Source organism: Diabrotica virgifera, chromosome 5, assembly GCF_917563875.1.
Source record: "Diabrotica virgifera virgifera chromosome 5, PGI_DIABVI_V3a".
In the NCBI taxonomy this organism is placed as follows: domain Eukaryota; kingdom Metazoa; phylum Arthropoda; class Insecta; order Coleoptera; family Chrysomelidae; genus Diabrotica; species Diabrotica virgifera.
In genome coordinates this window covers 175,711,053-175,728,792 of record NC_065447.1, presented here as the reverse complement: position 1 = coordinate 175,728,792, position 17,740 = coordinate 175,711,053, and the positions used below count along the sequence as shown (strand labels likewise).

At 35.1% G+C, this 17,740-nt stretch overlaps 1 protein-coding gene across 1 annotated transcript in view; it reads left to right on the top strand.

The window, feature by feature from the left end:
- Window positions 1-17,740, top strand: part of LOC114337471 (carbonic anhydrase 1) — an 80,981-nt gene that overhangs the window by 61,399 nt on the left and 1,842 nt on the right. The window contains exons 4-6 of the mRNA XM_028287912.2: window positions 8,394-8,532; window positions 10,564-10,669; window positions 14,618-14,845. Of these exons, the coding sequence (XP_028143713.1) occupies window positions 8,394-8,532; window positions 10,564-10,669; window positions 14,618-14,845 (473 nt within the window). The remainder of the gene's footprint in view (window positions 1-8,393; window positions 8,533-10,563; window positions 10,670-14,617; window positions 14,846-17,740) is intronic.

The window sequence follows — 17,740 nt, the reverse complement described above, 5'->3', positions numbered from 1 at the left end:
ATATGAGGAAGTTGTTTAAGATATTGTTATCTTAAAACAAGAGATGGATCCAGATGCTGGCGTTGTTTACCATACGCATTTAGATGCATTTGGTGATCTGTTCTCCAATATTGAATATTTAGCTTCATTATTAATAAATAAACCTGTTGTTTCAAGTAATAATCCAAATAATACTAATAATTCTAATATGAATGAACATCTTTATAAGACCATTCAGAAAGCTGTACTACTCGCGACGGCCAGAAGTGTACGAAAATTTTTGGGAGATACACCTGAATTCCAAGTCACCAGGGCTCGATAACACGGAAAGAGTCCCACCAGAGCTCAATCCTTTTGATACCGTAGGTATCTGGGATGAGTCAATTTTCCCCTTAGAGAGAGTGTGAGCCGTGTGGCTAAATCTGGATTCTAATATTAAAACGTCTAAATTTGAATTATGTCAAAGGGAACAATGTGGCGTGCAAGATGTAGTCAGATGGGACAGGCGAAGACGAAGAGAATGGTTCAGTCATGTAAAAATAATAGGGGAGCATACACTACCAAGAACTGCGCTAGAAGGAAAACCAGCAGGCAAGCGTCCACCGGGGAGACTACCAAAAAGATGGAGAGATAGCTGGCAGTCTACCTCTCAATAAATACTTCAACGTCGGAATTAACAGATCGACAGATCTACAACAAGTACAAGAAGAAGAAGAAGAAGAAATTGGAATTACAGTGGAACCTCGATTATCCGTCTCTCCATTAACCGTCACCTCTGTTAACCGTCAGGGTCCGTACATAAGTTGTATTGACTACATAAGCAAAAATTGGGTCATCAATTCATTTTGTTTGAGCATTGCGATAAGCCAAACGAAATTCGCTGAAATGTACAGTGTGGTAACAAATGAAGTTATGGCTCAATGGCTATTTTGTTTTTATTGGCTAAAGATGACATAAACGAATTGTTAATTTGTGATAAGGACGCAAACGGCTATAGATTACGGACAGATGATGAAATCATTGAAATGGCAAAAGAGGCGGACGAAACAGTTTCAGAACTGATAAAGATTTGCGTAAAGAAGCTAGAGAAGCTGCATCGCACATGCTACAATTCATCGAGTGGTATTCTTGACAAGAAGCCAATAAAGTAGATTGCATGATCTTACGAGGATTAAGAAAAATGTGAAGCATCAGTAAAACAAACAAAGATTTCAGAATATTTTAAATCAAATTGATTCGATTGTAAAATTCCTCCTATCTTGTAAAACAAAACATATATGTAAATAAAGTTTGAGAGTTGTACTATCAATTTTTAATTTTTTTTTAATGTTCTCTTAACCGTCTTTTCGATTATCCGTCATACCCTTGGTCCGGTGCCCTGACGGATAATCCAGGTTTCACTGTAGTTAAATTTGATGGTGAAGATATATCTCTGTGGCCTGTTTTCTATGAAAATTTCAAACAATTTTTGTATAACTAAATAGAATATAGAATCAGATAAGTTGCAGTATTTGTTAAGTTCTATTTCCGGGAAAGCCTTGAACAGCTGTAGCTCAATAGAACCCATTCCTTATAATTATGATATTATTTGGAATATGCTCGTTAAAAGATATAACGATAAAAAATATTTGTTTAATCTCTATATGGATCGAGTTTGCAATCTAACAATGCATCCAGTTTGGAAATATTTTTGGAAAAGTATGATACTATTGTTTATTCATTAAAACAATTTAAACTCGATAATTTAGATGATCATATTTTAACTTATTTAGCTATGTTAAAATTACCACAAGAGACCATAGATTCATTTGATTTAATAAGAAATAATAATGGTTTACCTGCTTATGATGAGCTATTGAAATTTTTACGCCAACGTATTCCTCTATAGATTGTGTTGTTTGTAAAAAATGCCCACATTTATTTAAAGACTGTAAGCATTTGTACAAAAAGGCGTTTGATAGAGTAAAACATGATAAACTCATAAATATCTTGAAAGAAGCGGGAGTAGATGATAGAGACTTGAGAATCATATATAATTTGTATTACAACCAAACTGCCAATATTAAAGTGGAAGACCAATTAACAGAGGCAGTCGCCATAGATAGAGGAGTGAGGCAAGGATGCATCCTGTCCCCGGTGCTGTTTAATATATACTCTGAATGTATCTTCGAGCAAGCGCTGGGAGAACTACAGGAAGGCGTATTAATCAACGGAGTGCGTCTGAACAACATTAGATATGCCGACGACGCTGTAGTTTTTGCAGACAGTCTAGATGGTTTGCAAAGAATAATGTCGCGCATATCAGATATAAGTAGAGAATACGGACTTGATCTCAATACGAAAAAAACAAAGTATATGGTAGTCAGTAAGCGCGAAATATTAAATACACAGCTTTTGGTTAACCAACAACTAATTGACAGGGTCGACAGCTACGCATACCTTGGTACCAACATAAACAGCCAGTGGGACCACTCAAGTGAAATAAAACAACGCATAGGAAAAGCGAGATCAGCGTTCATAATGATGAAGTCTCTTTTCAGAAGCCACGATTTACCTCTTGCTACCAAAATCTCTATCATCAGATGCTATGTATTTTCTACGTTATTATACGGAGTAGAGGCCTGGACACTTTCCGAGGCTTCTTTGAGAAAACTCGAGGCATTTGAGATGTGGTGTTACAGGCGCATTTTGAGAATTTCGTGGGTGGATCGTGTGACTAATATTGAGGTTCTACGTAGAATAGGCAAGGAATGCGAGATTATTAACATAATCAAAGAGCGCAAACTAGAATATCTTGGCCATGTTATGAGGAATGAACAGAGATATGGCTTGTTGCAACTCATTCTTCAAGGCAAGGTATTTGGAAAGAGAGGACCAGGGAGAAGAAGAATATCTTGGCTTCAAAACCTGAGAAAGTGGTTTAATACATCGACAACCGGACTATTCAGAATAGCAGCAAGCAAAGTTAGGATAGCCATGCTGGTCGCCAACATCCGGAACGGATAGGCACCTTAAGAAGAGAAGAAGCATTTTTTTAGCATAAGATACTGATAAAAGTATATGGCCCGGTGCAAGAGGAAGACGGCACATGGAGAATCAGGAGAAATGACGAGGTTAATGATCTGAATGAAGGGTATGACATTGTAAGATTTGAGAAAAGTCAAAGACTGTCATGGCTGGGACATGTTCAGCGACAAGAAGACATGAAAACGACAAAGAAGATGTTACAGTGGAAGCCGGTAGGAAGGCGGAAAAAGGGAAGGCCCAGGAGGAGATGGTTGGATGATGACGTGGAAGACGACCTGAAAACCATGAGTATAAGACAATGGAGGAGAAGGGCCCAAGAGAGATCTGAATGGAAGGACATAGCCAGACAGGCAAAGACCCATCCAGGGTTATGATGCCAAAAGAAGAAGAAGAAGCATTTTTTAGGGCTACCATTTGAATCAAGACTTAACTTACTGAAGGAAAATAATTTATGTTTAAATTGTCTTCAAAGCATCGAATATCCAATTGTCCGTCAAAATTTTCTGGTGTTAAGTGTAAATCTCGTCACCATTCACTTTTGCATAAGCCAAATACTACTCGGCATAATGAAAACGTTTCATTTCCCTCCACTAGTACTGAGCCTGCCTCTGGTTCTTCTGATAATCCTTCTAGTTTACATGTCCGCCGTTCTAAAAATATCCCAAATTAATCAGAATTGAGTTCTATTGGTCTCTATTGAGTTCGATTGGGACAATAATGGTTAAAGTTGTTGATAAATGGGGTAGTGCTCAAAGGTTAGATTTTTATTAGGTAGTGGTTCTTCTGCTAATTTTCTTACTTTTGACTGTTCCCGAAAATTAGGTCTAAGCTATTTGAAATTAAATTTGACAGTCCCTAGTATAGGAGGCTCAAGAACGCCGATTATAGGTAAAACCAACATTGTTATTTTTTCCCATTTTAATAAAAAATACAATATGCTATAGAAGTGTTACTTATAGACACAATTTTCTAATAATTTGCCAGATCAACCAGTTGATAAAGACTGTATTGACAGTATAGAACACTTGAATTTAGCTGACCAGCATTTCTTTTTTCCTGGAAAGATAGATAGTATTTTAGGCTTATCTGTCTTTTCAATTATCATTGGTTGTAATAGAGTTTCGTGCAAAGGTTCTCTATCAGCTATTGAAACTAGTTTAGGTTATGTAGTCATGGGCTCAGCTGAACCAAATTTTGAAAAAATCCACACATATTTTTCTTTCGTCTGTAACCCTTTGTTGAACTTAGATTCCTTAGTCGAAAGAATGTATGAATTAGAGGATTTGCCCACTATTACTAGGAGTTCATCAGAAGATGAAATTTGTGAAAATTTATTTTTAGAAAATGTATCTAGAGATGCAGATAGTAGATACACAGTTTCGTTGCCATTCTAAAATGATCCTAATGTACTGGGTGATTCTTTTGTTCTTACTAAAAATATATTGTTGTCCTTTAAAACTCACCTCGCACCAAACAAACCCAGAACTTAAAAAGATTTACTGTGATATCTTTCAAGACTATTTAGACCAAAACCACATGAGTTTAGTTCCCATTCAAACCATTGATTCGTTGTATTATATTCCTCATTATTGTGTTTTTAAATCAGATGGTACTTTCTCTCCTTGTAGAATAGTCTTTGATGCCTCTATGAAAACTAGTAAAGGACCGTCATTAAATGAAATTCTCTATAAAGGTCCAAAATTGCAAAATAATCCTACCACAATATTGTTGAATTTTCGTCTTTTTCCAATCGCAATTGTCGCTGATTTGAAACAATTGTATAGGCAGGTTAAAGTTGTTGAATCTCATTGTTCGTTTCAAAGAGTTTTGTGTAGATTTGATACCAATGATCCTATTTCTATTTTCCAATTGAATACTTTAACCTTTGGAGTAAAATCCTCACCATATCTTAGTCTCAGGGTAATTAAACAATTATGTAATGACGAATATAAAAATTTTCCGGATTCTATCATCCCAATTTTAAGAGATATGTATGTAGACGATTTTATTAACAGTTTTCCAAATGTTTCTGAAGCTATAATTACACACAATCAGTTAGTGATTTTGTTTCAAAAAGGTGGTTTTAAACTAACCAAATGGATGTCGAACTCAGACGATCTACTATCGACAATACCCGAACCCCTCCAATTATTTAAAACCAAACAATCTCCAAACAAGGCAGTCTCCAAAGTGTTAGGATTACAATGGGAAGAAAAATGTGACAATTTTAGTCTTGGGTTAGAAATACCCTCATCAACTCATTGTACAAAAAGAAACATGCTCACTTGTTGCTCGTATGTTTGCTCCCTTGGGATTCCTATCTCCTATAACCCTCTTGCTCAAAATTTTGATAATAAAACTTTGGATTCTAAAGGTAGATTGGGATGGTACTGTACCAAAAGAAACGAAATAGCATGGGAAAATTTCAAAATGAATTTCATATCTTATACAAAATACAAATTCCACGTCATATAGCAGTTACACCTAATTAGTCGTTGTATTTTGTAGGATTTTCAGACGCAAGTACTGCTGGATATGCCGCCATTGTTTATTCCAGGGTTGTTAATTGTACAGGTCAAGTTAAAGTTACTTTACTGTCCTCTTATTGTAAAGTATCTCCAATGTCTAAAATAACTCTTCCTCGATTAGAGCTTTGTGGAGCGCTTCTTCTCTCAAAGCTTCATATGCTGTTGAAACTTATTCTCCTAGACATAATATTGATAAAATATTTGCATTAAGTGATTCCATGATTGTCTTAAATTGGATAAAATCCTCAGAGAAAAATCTCAAATTATTTGTTCAAAATAGAGTTGTCACAATTCATAAGACGGTTCCTTCAGAGTATTGGTTTTTTGTTCCTGGAAAGGAAAATGTTGTTGATTGCGCCTCTCGAGGTTTGTTTCCTTCTTCGTTAGTCAACCATCCCACATGGTTTACTGGTCCGAATTGGTTACTGTTGGAGCCAGAATATTAGCCTATTCAGTTTGTCAACGGACAGGAAATTATGATTTGTGATTCTGAATATAGATCACAAACCTTCTTTGGTAATATCACTCGTGTAATTTCTCCGCTATAATATAATCTTATTGAATATTTTTCCAGTTGGTCGAAACTTTTAAATTACACACTATACGTATTGAGATTTCTTAGAAAATTACCTTTAAATAAACTGATATCTATATTTGATTTAAAAATTGCAGAAATTGAATTAATTAGAGCTGTTCAGTAAAAACATTTTTCTGGAGAATATAAAGCCTTTTCTCAAAATCTCGTTGTAAAATACGTCGTTTGAATCCATTTATTGAGAATGAAATAATTAGAGTAGGTGGACGTTTGTCCAACTCCCAATGTAGTTGTGAACAAAAACATCCGATTTTGTTGCCCATTGCCGATCCTTTAACCATTTTGTTAATAGATTATTTCCATAAAGTGCATTTACATGCTGGAGAGTATTTGTAGCAAAATCTTGTGAGAACCAATTATTGCATACTATCTAGTCGTCAGGCCATCAGAAATAGAATATGGAGATGTAATCGTTGTTTTCGTCTTAATCCTAAACCTACCTATCCTATGATGGCTGACTTACCCGCCGTAAGGGTCAATCAATCAAAAGCCTTTTTACACACTGGTGTAGATTATACTGGTGCATTTTCCATTAGTATTGGGAAATATCGTGGCGTAAAAACTCAAAATTAAGGCTTACGCATGTTTGTTTGTTTGTCTAAGTACGAATGCCTTGAATTAGCCTCCTCGCTATCTACAGATTGTTTCGTAGCTGCTTTCAAAAGATTTGTATCTCGCCGTGGAAATTGTAAGGTTTTATATTCAGATAATGGCACCAATTTTGTGGGTGCCAAAAGAGTCCTCGATGAGATATATCAATTAACTACTTCAAAAACTTATAAAGATGCATTCCAACAGGAACTTAATAATACCAAAATTTCTTGGAAAATGAACGTACCTACCTTATGGCAGTCACTTCCGTGGTATTTGGGAAAGCAATATAAAAAGTGTAAAACTTCATTTAAGTAGAGTTGTGGGGAATCAGATCCTTACTTCAGAAGAATTTTTAACTGTTTTGACACAAATCAAGTGTCTTTTAAATTCGCGTCCTCTTTTTGTTCAAAGTAACGAGCCTGAAAATCCAGTCGCGCTGACTTCATCGCATTTTTTATGTACAGAACCTTTAGTGTCATTACCCTCGATGGATATTGACCTTGATAAAAATATGAGTATTTTGCAAAGATATAATTTACTAGATTGCATTGTTCAACATTATTGGAAAAGATGGCATTCAGAATATTTGTCTTCTATGCAGTCTCGTTTAAAATGGAACACTAACTCGAATCCTCCCAAAGAGGGAATGGTAGTTGTAATAAAAAATGAAACTATCCCTTTGCATTGGCCGCTGGAAGTCATAGAGACTTTGTATCCTGGAAAAGATGGGATTGTTCGAATTTTAAAAGTGCGAACCAAGCACGGTAGTTATATGCGCCCAGTCGTTAAACTGTGTCCTCTAACCAGTCAATAAACTGGAGAGGAATTTTTTTTATTTATAGTTCAAATTTTAGTTTATGGTGATGGTTTCATGTGTAGACTTATATTATTAAAATTTAATTAGTTTTCGTTAATTTTTTTGTTTTTTTTTTCGTTTATTTTAAAAATAAACTCGGGGGCAGGATGTTTTGGCCTCATTATATTGATTTTATTCTAAGTACCTACATGGTCTATTTATTTGTCCAGATCCTGTAGTCGATTTTAATAGTAAAAGGGTCGTTGTTAAGCAGCCCTGGAACATAGTCGGTCGTAGGCAATTAACAAGTGTCGGTAGTCCTCGTAGACAAAAAAAAACGCCGGTTCAGTTATAGTACAAAATAAGTTAACCCTTTATCCCTCCTTCCTCACCTTAATAATAACTGAAGACTTCTAGACCTACCAGTTACATAAGGTAAGAATTTTTTGTATAAGAACCCTACAGTCAGCTTGTAATTTTTTAGCATAACCCGCATTCGCTACTCCAAATACGAGAATAAAATTATTCCAGATTAGGTACACTACGGAGTTGTCTTATACCTACGGATCCCAGTTTGTCCAAATCTATTTTTTATTTATTGTTTGTACTGGTATTATTTTTCTTGTGACTTTGTTATAATAAAACGTGATAATGCTAAGTTATTTATAGGTACAATATATTTTACGGTTGTCCATAAAAGCTTGTATGTCATCGTTAATAAATACTATATCTAATTAACCTGCTACATGCCTAGTAATATAATAAAATAAATAATAAATCAACACGTTAGTGATAGTGTACTGATGGTACTACTAGTACACCGCTTATAGTACTAATTTCGAATTTTCTACAACACATATTTTGCAATTTTTAGTACAATTGTCGATTCGACAAGGCGATATACCAAAAATTAGAGGAGGACCACTAAATGGAACTTACCGTTTTCAACAACTTCACTTCCACTGGGGTAAAGACGATCATGAAGGATCGGAAAATCTTATAAATAATCGAAGGTAAGGATACTTGATTGGTTTAAAATAAACACAATAATTGTAATTATAATTTTAATACGTTTAACGTACTTCCTTTAGCAATATATTTGATTCTGTCAACATATTTACCATTTTGAATTGTGGTGAGTTCTCGTTATTCTGTCCTGACCATTGATAACTGCTACTTTTATCCTAACATCCACATACGTATCATTCTTGTATGTAAGTTTTGGCGCTACTCAACCCAAAACAGGACTTTGTAAAGGTAGCAGGAAAAAAAAGGGCCATATGACACATGGTTAATGACAAAAGATACAGAAGATCGGATATACTACACACGATGCTATAAAGATGTCAAAAAAGCAGTGCCGAGGGCCAAAAATGGAACGTGGTACAATAACTGAAAACAAATGGACCAGAGCTTAGGCTACTAGAGCAAGCGAAGCATGGAGAACAATATAGCAGGATAAAAATCCTTAAGAAAATATTTTCTTCTTCTTCCTTCTTGTATGTAGGCATTAAAGACTGTTTCTTCTTCTTCAATATTAGCCTCCTAAATTGTTTAAATTATCGCACAATCATTTTCTTGGCTGCCAATACTTCTTCGTCTATTTGGTGACTTATCTCGTGCTATTCGTACTATCCTATCCTCTGCCATTCTACTAATGTGTTCGTTCCACTTCTGTTTCCGTTTTGTCACCCATCCATTTATGTCTTCTACATTTCATGATCTTCTTATGTTTTCGCTTCTCTCCAACAGACTTTTCCCTGATACTCGTCGGAGTATTTTCATCTCTGTTGTTTCTAGTAGTCGTCTCGTTTTAGATGTGTCCAGGTCTTGTCTCCGCCGTGTATGTCAATATAGGTCTAATTTCTGCTTTATAGATTCTTGCTTTTGTGTCTTGTGTTAGGTGTTTGTTTTCCAGATTGTGTCATTAAGAGATCCCGCCGCTTTACTTGCTTTTAAGCTTTGTTGTCGTACTTCCTCTTCAACATCTCCGTAACTGGTTACATATATCTATTCCCAGATATCTAAACCTTGCTTCCTGCTTTATTATTTTCCCATCAATTTCGATTTTACTTCGTAGTGGGTATTTAGATGTTGTCTTAAGTCTTAAGGAACAAAAGATACAACTTAAGGAAAAAGTTCATATGAGCCTAATACCGCTAAAAGGTTGAAAAGATTTTATGTAGTATGTCTCGTATGAACGGGACTCACTACTGCAACTACTGTGACAGAAGAAAGGGTCACAAACTATAAGGGCAACAAACTATAAGGGACTAAGTGCAACAAACTCTGTTTCTAGATTTTAAGGAAAGACTATAAAAGAAAGAATAGAAAACCAAGTTACGGAAGAGGATGAACAAAGTGGACTTGTACTGACAAACTGTTTTGCCTAAAATAGCTTTTACAAGAAGAAGAAACGCTCAGAAAGTTAGAAACCCATATGATATTCTAAAGCTGGCTACAGACTGCATGCATTCGTGATGCGCGATGCGTGATTCACGGGCAGTTCACGAATAGTGTATAGGGTCTTGTTCGTTAAAAATCTATTCCTAAAGAACATGATTCGTGTGTGCACAGTAATTCGCTCTTGTGAGTACTATATCAACAAACATCAAAGTCTGCGCATTTGGATAAATCAGGCATCGTGCATATGAATCGTGAAAAAATACATAGTAGTCTGCATGCTCTATTCTCGAATTACTACGAACTACATGTGATATATCAATAGGCGCGTATTGTAAAGTTGAACTCAAATATTAATTTTGGTTTTGATGTCATTTCCATATGCACCCATACTGATAGGCAGTAGGGCGTGCGCTCTAGCTTTTGTGGTGTTTTAAACTAGTTATTGTCATGCAAAGTATACAAAATGTAATGTGCAACATGTTCACGTCTGGTCCCCCCTAAAAAATTTTATATGGGCGCCCATGGTCATTTCCACTTAAGTTTAGCAAAAAATGACTCAAAATTAGTGAAATCTATTAGTGAAATATAGCAATTATTATTATTGGCTTTGTTAAATTATTATTTTTATTTTCTTTTAGTTATCCTTTAGAAACTCATTTAGTATTTTACAAGGAAGATTATGGTAACTTTTCAAATGCTCTTGCTGACGACGACGGATTAACAGTTCTCTCTTTTTTGTATCATGTAAGTATTATCAAAATTTATATGCATATCCTAATAACTAGATCTGTCAAATATCAAATACAGTAGATTCGCGATTATCCGAGACTCGGTCATCCGAGCCCCTCAGTTAACCGAGGCAAAAGTCATAACTGGTGAGTTACAATTTTCAACCTTGGCGCAACATCGCCGCCTCAATATCAAAAAGAGGAATAAAGCTTATGCAAAATCAAAGACTTTTTTAAACAGTAATATTGATAAGGTAAATGTTATTTTTATCTTTTACAGACAGTACTGTATTAATTTTGTCATTAAAATATCCACAGTTATGATTATTTACGTGTTTTTCTATCAATATAACCAATCTCAGTGTTAACCGAGTTTTTCCGTATCCGAGGTAATCACGGTCCCAGTTACCTCGGATAATCGCGAGTCTACTGTAGTATCAAAAAAGGCTTACATACATTTAGTCCTGTCGCCAGCGGGAGTACAACGGACTCATTTATTCAGATGGACTTACCCAAGATTTTTAATGTATTTTGACTCGTAGAACACGAATTTTTGGGTAACAGTGGATCCGGATGTCGATAAGATTGTTATAAACAAAGAACTTGATGAATTACATAACAGCGATTTCTCGCAAAACAAAACATTTTTTGTATTTTTTGGGCCATTCTAAGCAAAAAATGTTCTTGTAAGTTTTTTCGTAGGATGCATAGTTTTCGAGATAAACGCGGTTGAACTTGAAAAAAATCGAATTGCAATTTTTGAACCCGAATAACTTTTGATTATGAAAGAAAATAGCAATTCTGCTTATCCTATTTGAAAGTTCAAGTCAAATTATATCGGTTTTGATTATTTGCATTGCTAAAAATTTATTTTTTTATTGTTAAATAAAGCTATCAACACATAGTGTTTGAGTGATGTTTTTTATGATCCCCCATTTAAAATCCAACGAGTACTGACGAGTAGGTATAGACCTGGATCCCGCGTACCAAAAAAAAAGATGATTAATAGCAAGCTGAAAATTTGTTAATAGCTTAACGGTGTCTAGTCGGACAAACTTTGATTGTGGACATTTTGTCGGGGAAGTTTTAATTGTGGAACAGGTTAAAAATTTGGAACGTCAGACTACGAAAACGTTCCATGTATTTTGTCGGACATAACTTAAAATTGCTTTGTTAACATTTCATTAAATTCTCATGCAAAAATCAGACTGGTGTTTATCACCAAATGGGCATTTTAATTAGTGGAACACGAAGAACATGTCAAATGACAGGAATCGTGTTGGTTAGTAATAGCCAGTCTGATTTTTGCATGAGAGTTTAATGAAAGGGTAACAAATCAATTGGATGTTCTGTCCGACAAAATACAAGGGAAGTTTTCGTAATCTGACGTTCCAAATTTTTAAACTGTTCCACAATTAAAACTTTCCCTGTTCCAGTGTTTCCATACATCAAAGTTTGTCCGACGAGACATCGTTAAGCTATTATCAAATTTTCAGCTTGCTTCATCTTTTTTTTGTACGCGGGATCCAGGCCTAGTAGAGTAGGTACAAGTACAAGCGAGGCAATTTCTACGTAGCATGCGTTAAAAGGCATGTAGTGTCCACGGGAAACACTATGTGTTTATAGCTTAGTTTAACAATAAAAAAATAAATGTAGTTACGGCACTGCGATCAACTTGGAAGGAAAACTTAAAAAGCGTTGTATAAAGTTATGGGAAATCAGAATTAGAGACAAACCGGATAGATAGATAGATAAGATTAGAGTACGATCGTTTATAGACCAAAACCAACAAAGGATTTTAGAGCTAACGGAAAAATAAAATATAATATTATATTAGAAAAAGCTGTACAAACCTCGGAGGGAGACGAATATTATAGATAAAAGTCTTGAGGACCTGAATTGCAATTTAAAATAGCCACGAGTAAAATGATTAGCAATAAAGATAAATTCAATATAAAGATCTTGAACAACATAAGATTCGCAGACGACACCTCTCTCTTTTTTTGCAGTCAGTTTAGTACTGCAGAGATTAGTAAACAGTACATCAAGTCAGTATAAAATAATATGGACTACAAAATGAACGTTAAGAAAACCAAATTCATAATTATTTCTAAGCAACATACAGTAGGAAGGCTAGATATCGAGGGAAAACACTTAGAAAAAGTGAATAACTACAAATATCTGGGAACCTGGGTAAATGAAAACAACAACCAAGTTAGAGAAATCATAACACGCTGTAAAATTGCAAGACAAGCATTATTAAAAGAGATCTTCGAGATCTTCCTCTGGAGCTGAGTATAAGGGCTTTAAGATCCTACGTGTTTTCGACTTTGTTGTATGGAATAGAAAGTTAGACACTAAAAGTGGATAAAATAAATAAGTTGGAAGTATTTGAGCTGTGCTATAGAAGGATTCTAATAATACCATTATGAGAATGAGGCTACAAAAGGATTGCGAGGTCATAGAGAACATCAAACAAGAAAGCCGGAATGTTTAGGCCACATTCCCAGAGGTGCGAAATGTGAGATATGGAGGCTCAGAATGCAAGGTAAAATTAAGGGTAAAAGATCTATAGGAAGACTAATAATTTCCTGGCTTAGCAACCTAAGAGAATGGTATAGTTGCAGCTCAGCAGATCTTTTTAGAGCAGCCACCAATAAAGTACGGATAGCTGTGATGATGGCCAACCTCCGATAGGAGAAGAAACTACAAAAAGGAGAAACAAAATGATCAGTTACAAAAATTATTGTATGCTTCTATTTTATACTACTATCGTATACTATCATCATCATCATCATCATCAATGGCGCTACAACTCTTCGTGAGTCTTTGCCGCGTTTACTATTGCCTTCCATGTTTGTCGGTCCTGTGCCACTAATTCCCATTGTCGCACCCCCATTTTCTCTAGATCTTCTTTGACTGCATCTTTCCACCTTTTTCTAGGCCGCCCTACAGACCTTCTTCCATCTGGCCTTTCCCAGAACACATTGTTTATAATGCGATTGTCGTTACTGCGTATCACATGCCCTGCCTATCTGAGTCTATTGGCCTTTATATATCTGACTAGATTTTCTTCTCCGAATAGAGACTCTAGCTCGTTATTGTATCTGCACCTCCGTTCGTTTGTCACGCTGTCTCTGCAAGGGCCATATATCATTCGAAGGATTTTACGTTCCCACACCAGCAATGTATTAACTTCTCTTTTTGTTAGCGTCCATGTTCCGCTTCCATACGCGACTGCTGGTCGTATTATGGTCTTATGGGCAGATTGCAATTGCGCGCAGCGGTTAGAAAGGAGGAAGACCTAACTTGCGGGTATTAGAGTGAGAGAACCGCAGGAGGTATTTGACCGCTCCGCGCAATCACAACCCACCCGGTCTTATATATCTGGATTTTTGCACCTCGTGAAAGAAGTTTTGACTTCATTAGATGTTACATTGCAAAGAAAGATCTGTTTCCTGTCATTATTCTCGTTTCAACTTCTCGCTCTAATTTGTTGTCATTTGTGATTTTTGCTCCTAGATATTTAAATTCTTAAACCACTTCGAAGTTGTGATCGTTTATAGTAATGTTTTGCCTTATTCGCCGTCGTTATTGTTTTGAGACGACCATGTATTTTGTTTTGTCTTCATTTATTTTGAGACCGACGTTTAATGCAGCTTCTTCAAAGCTCGAGAAAATATCCTTAATTTCTAATGTTGTTTGTGCTACTGCGTCTACGTCATCGGCAAAGGCGAGTATGATTTTTGCTCCCCGAGCAGTTATGTCTGGTTTGATTTTGTGATATATTTTCCGCATGACATATTCTAAGGCCAGGTTAAACAACAATGGGGACAACGGATATCGTATACTATGCACTACGTTTATTAATATTATTCGTACACAAAAACTAAAAATATATAATATTATTTCATATTCACAAATAAATAGGATTTACAAAATACATTTACTTTTTGTTTTTTAGATTACTATTTTAGAAAACAAAAAATACGAAAAATTTGAACAGGAGCTGCCACAGGTAGAGAACATGAACTCCAGTGTGGAAATAGTCAACTTTGATTCGTTGAATGATTTTACTACCACCGATAGAGATACGTACTTCACTTACAAAGGTTCCTTAACAACTCCTCCATGTTCAGAAGTTGTAACGTGGATTGAATTTGCTCAAACCATCCCGCTATCACACGAACAAGTAAGTAAATGTATTTTTTGTTTTGCATATACATACTCTTACATGTCAGTCTATAATGTTCTCTGCCGTTTTCCGACTTCCGATCCTCACTTCGTCTGGTTGTTCTATAGAACCTCTTCAATGTTTCTTTCTCTCAGCTCTTTGCTTATTATTTCGCCCTCAAAAGAATCCCTCATTGCCAATAAATACCGACATAGATCAGTTAAACCAGGGCCAATTGCGGCTGAGATCTCGAAACCCGCCAATAAGAACAGCAAAAAATCTTCCAAACAATTTCACAATCGATGAGCATTGGATAAGCGAATGGAACGAAGAAGTGAACAATGCACACCTAATAGGAAATCCCACAGTCAAACTCAACGGCTTCTCTCTTCCGCGCCGAGAATGGTGTAATCTGAACCGAATCAGGGCAGGTCATGGAGTGTGCAATAAATCACTTAACCAATGGGGCATCGCAGACAGCCCGCTATGTGACAAATGCAATGCTGCCGAACAAACAGTCCACCACATTACACAAGAATGTCCAGGCACACGATTCGAAGGAAGCTTAATCGAAATCCACGAACTAACTCCTGAGGCAATGGAATGGCTCCACGGTAGCAATATCCGCCTTTAATGTTTCCATTTATATTCTTACAATCTATTGTATGTTTTAGCAATGTGTAAAGTTCATACGAATATATATATTCTTTCGCTCCAACTCTTTCTCGGTCTACCTCGATTTCCCTTTTCTTCTGGTTGCCCTTTTATTATTTGCTTTGGTATTCATTGTTTATCAATTGCAGGGTTTATTTGGAAAACAACACTTGTCCAAAAATTAAAAGTTTGACGAATCAAGAAAAACTTCCCAGGCATCCGTTGTTTTTCTAAAACTGTCCAAATGTTCTATGTAGTTTATTCCGGACATCTTAGTGCGGCCGATATGTGAAACAATTGCACATTTAATGATACAAGCATATAATTTGCACCACATATACTACACATATAAAGGCTCAAATTTAGATATGAGGGCATCTCAGATTTTGTCTTTTACAAAAATGGCGGCCGTTCAAAATGGCGGCTATACTTATGTGTTTAATAGTACCATAACTTTTGAACGAAAAGTCCGATTTCAACCAAATTTGGTATATAGGTTTTCTTTTTGATTTACAAGAGGGATATGGTGAACCGGAAGAATCGGTTTACCAGAACTTGTGTTTTTACTGGTTGTTTATGTAAAAATATGTTTTTTTTTTCAATTTTTTCCCTTTGTATATATTAATTTTTCAAAAAGGTAATACCGCAATTGAAAAGAGCGTAAAAATATTTTGTAGAAAATATTTTGAACTTTTTAGTTATGTTAATTATCATTTAATAAATGCATAACGAATCATCACAAGTACCTATGTGTGGCAAAGTCGTGCAAACATTATAAGAATATTGTGCATTTAATGGTAGAAGCATATAATTTGGACCACATATACTACACACATCAAGGTTCAAATTTAGATATAAGGCCATCTCAGATTTTATCTTTTACAAAAATGGCGGGCATGCAAAATGGCGACTATACATATATGACTTATAGCACGATAACTTTTGAACGAAAAGTCCGATTTCAACCAAATTTGTTATATAGATTCTTATTTTGATGTGTTAGACCAAGGTCTTGAACCGGAAGAATCGATTTACCAGAAGTTGTGTTTTTCCTGATTTTTATGTGAAAACATGTTTTTTTACCAATTCTTTCACCCTGTATATATTAATTTTTCAAAAAGTTAATACCGACGTTGAAAAGAGCGTAAAAATATTTTCTAGGAAATATTTTGAACTCTTTAGTTATATTAATTACCAATTAATAAATGCATAACGTATCTTAACATGTACCTATGAACCTATGTGCGGCGCATTCGTGCAAATAATATAAGAATTATTGTACATTTAATGGTAAAAGCATATAATTTGGACCACACACACTACACATACAAAGATTCAAATTTAGATATGAGGCCATCTCAGATTTCGTCTTTTACAAAAATGGCAGGCATTCAAAATGAATCTACCGCACATAGGTACATGTGAAGATACGTTATGCATTTATTAAATGGTAATTAACATAACTAAAAAGTTCAAAATCTTTCCTAAAAAATATTTTTACACTATTTTCAATGGCGGTATTACCTTTTTGAAAAATTAATATATACAGGGTGAAAGAATTGAAAAAAACAACATCATATTTTTACATAAAAAACAGTAAAAACACAACTTCTGGTAAACCGATTCTTCCGGTTCAAGACCTCGATCTTATTCATCAAAAAAAGAAACTTGATAACAAATTTGGCTAAAATCGGACTTTTCGTTCAAAAGTTATCGTGCTATTAGTCACATATGTATAGCCGCCATTTTGAATGGTCGCCATTTTTGTAAAAGGCAAAATCTGAGATGGCCTCATATCTAAATTTGAACTTTTGTATGTGTAGTATATGTTTTCTAAATTATATGACTCTACCATTAAATGTACAATAATTCTTATAATATTTGCACGAATCTGCCACATATATGTAGGTACATGTGAAGATACGTTATGCATTTATTAAATGGTAATTATAATTAACATAACTACAAGGTTCAAAATATTTCCTAAAACATATTCTTACGCTCTTTTCAATAGTGGTATTACCATTTTGAAAAATTAATATATACAGGGTGAAAAAATTGAAAATAAATTATTTACATAATATAAAATAGTTTTACATAAAAAACCAGGAAAAACAAAACTTCTGGTAAAACGATTCTTCCAGTTTATGGCATCGATCTTGTAAATCACAAAACGAACCTACGTACCAAATTTGGTTGAAATCGGACTTTTCATTCAAAAGATATCGTGCTATTAGTCATATATGTATAGTCGCCCAT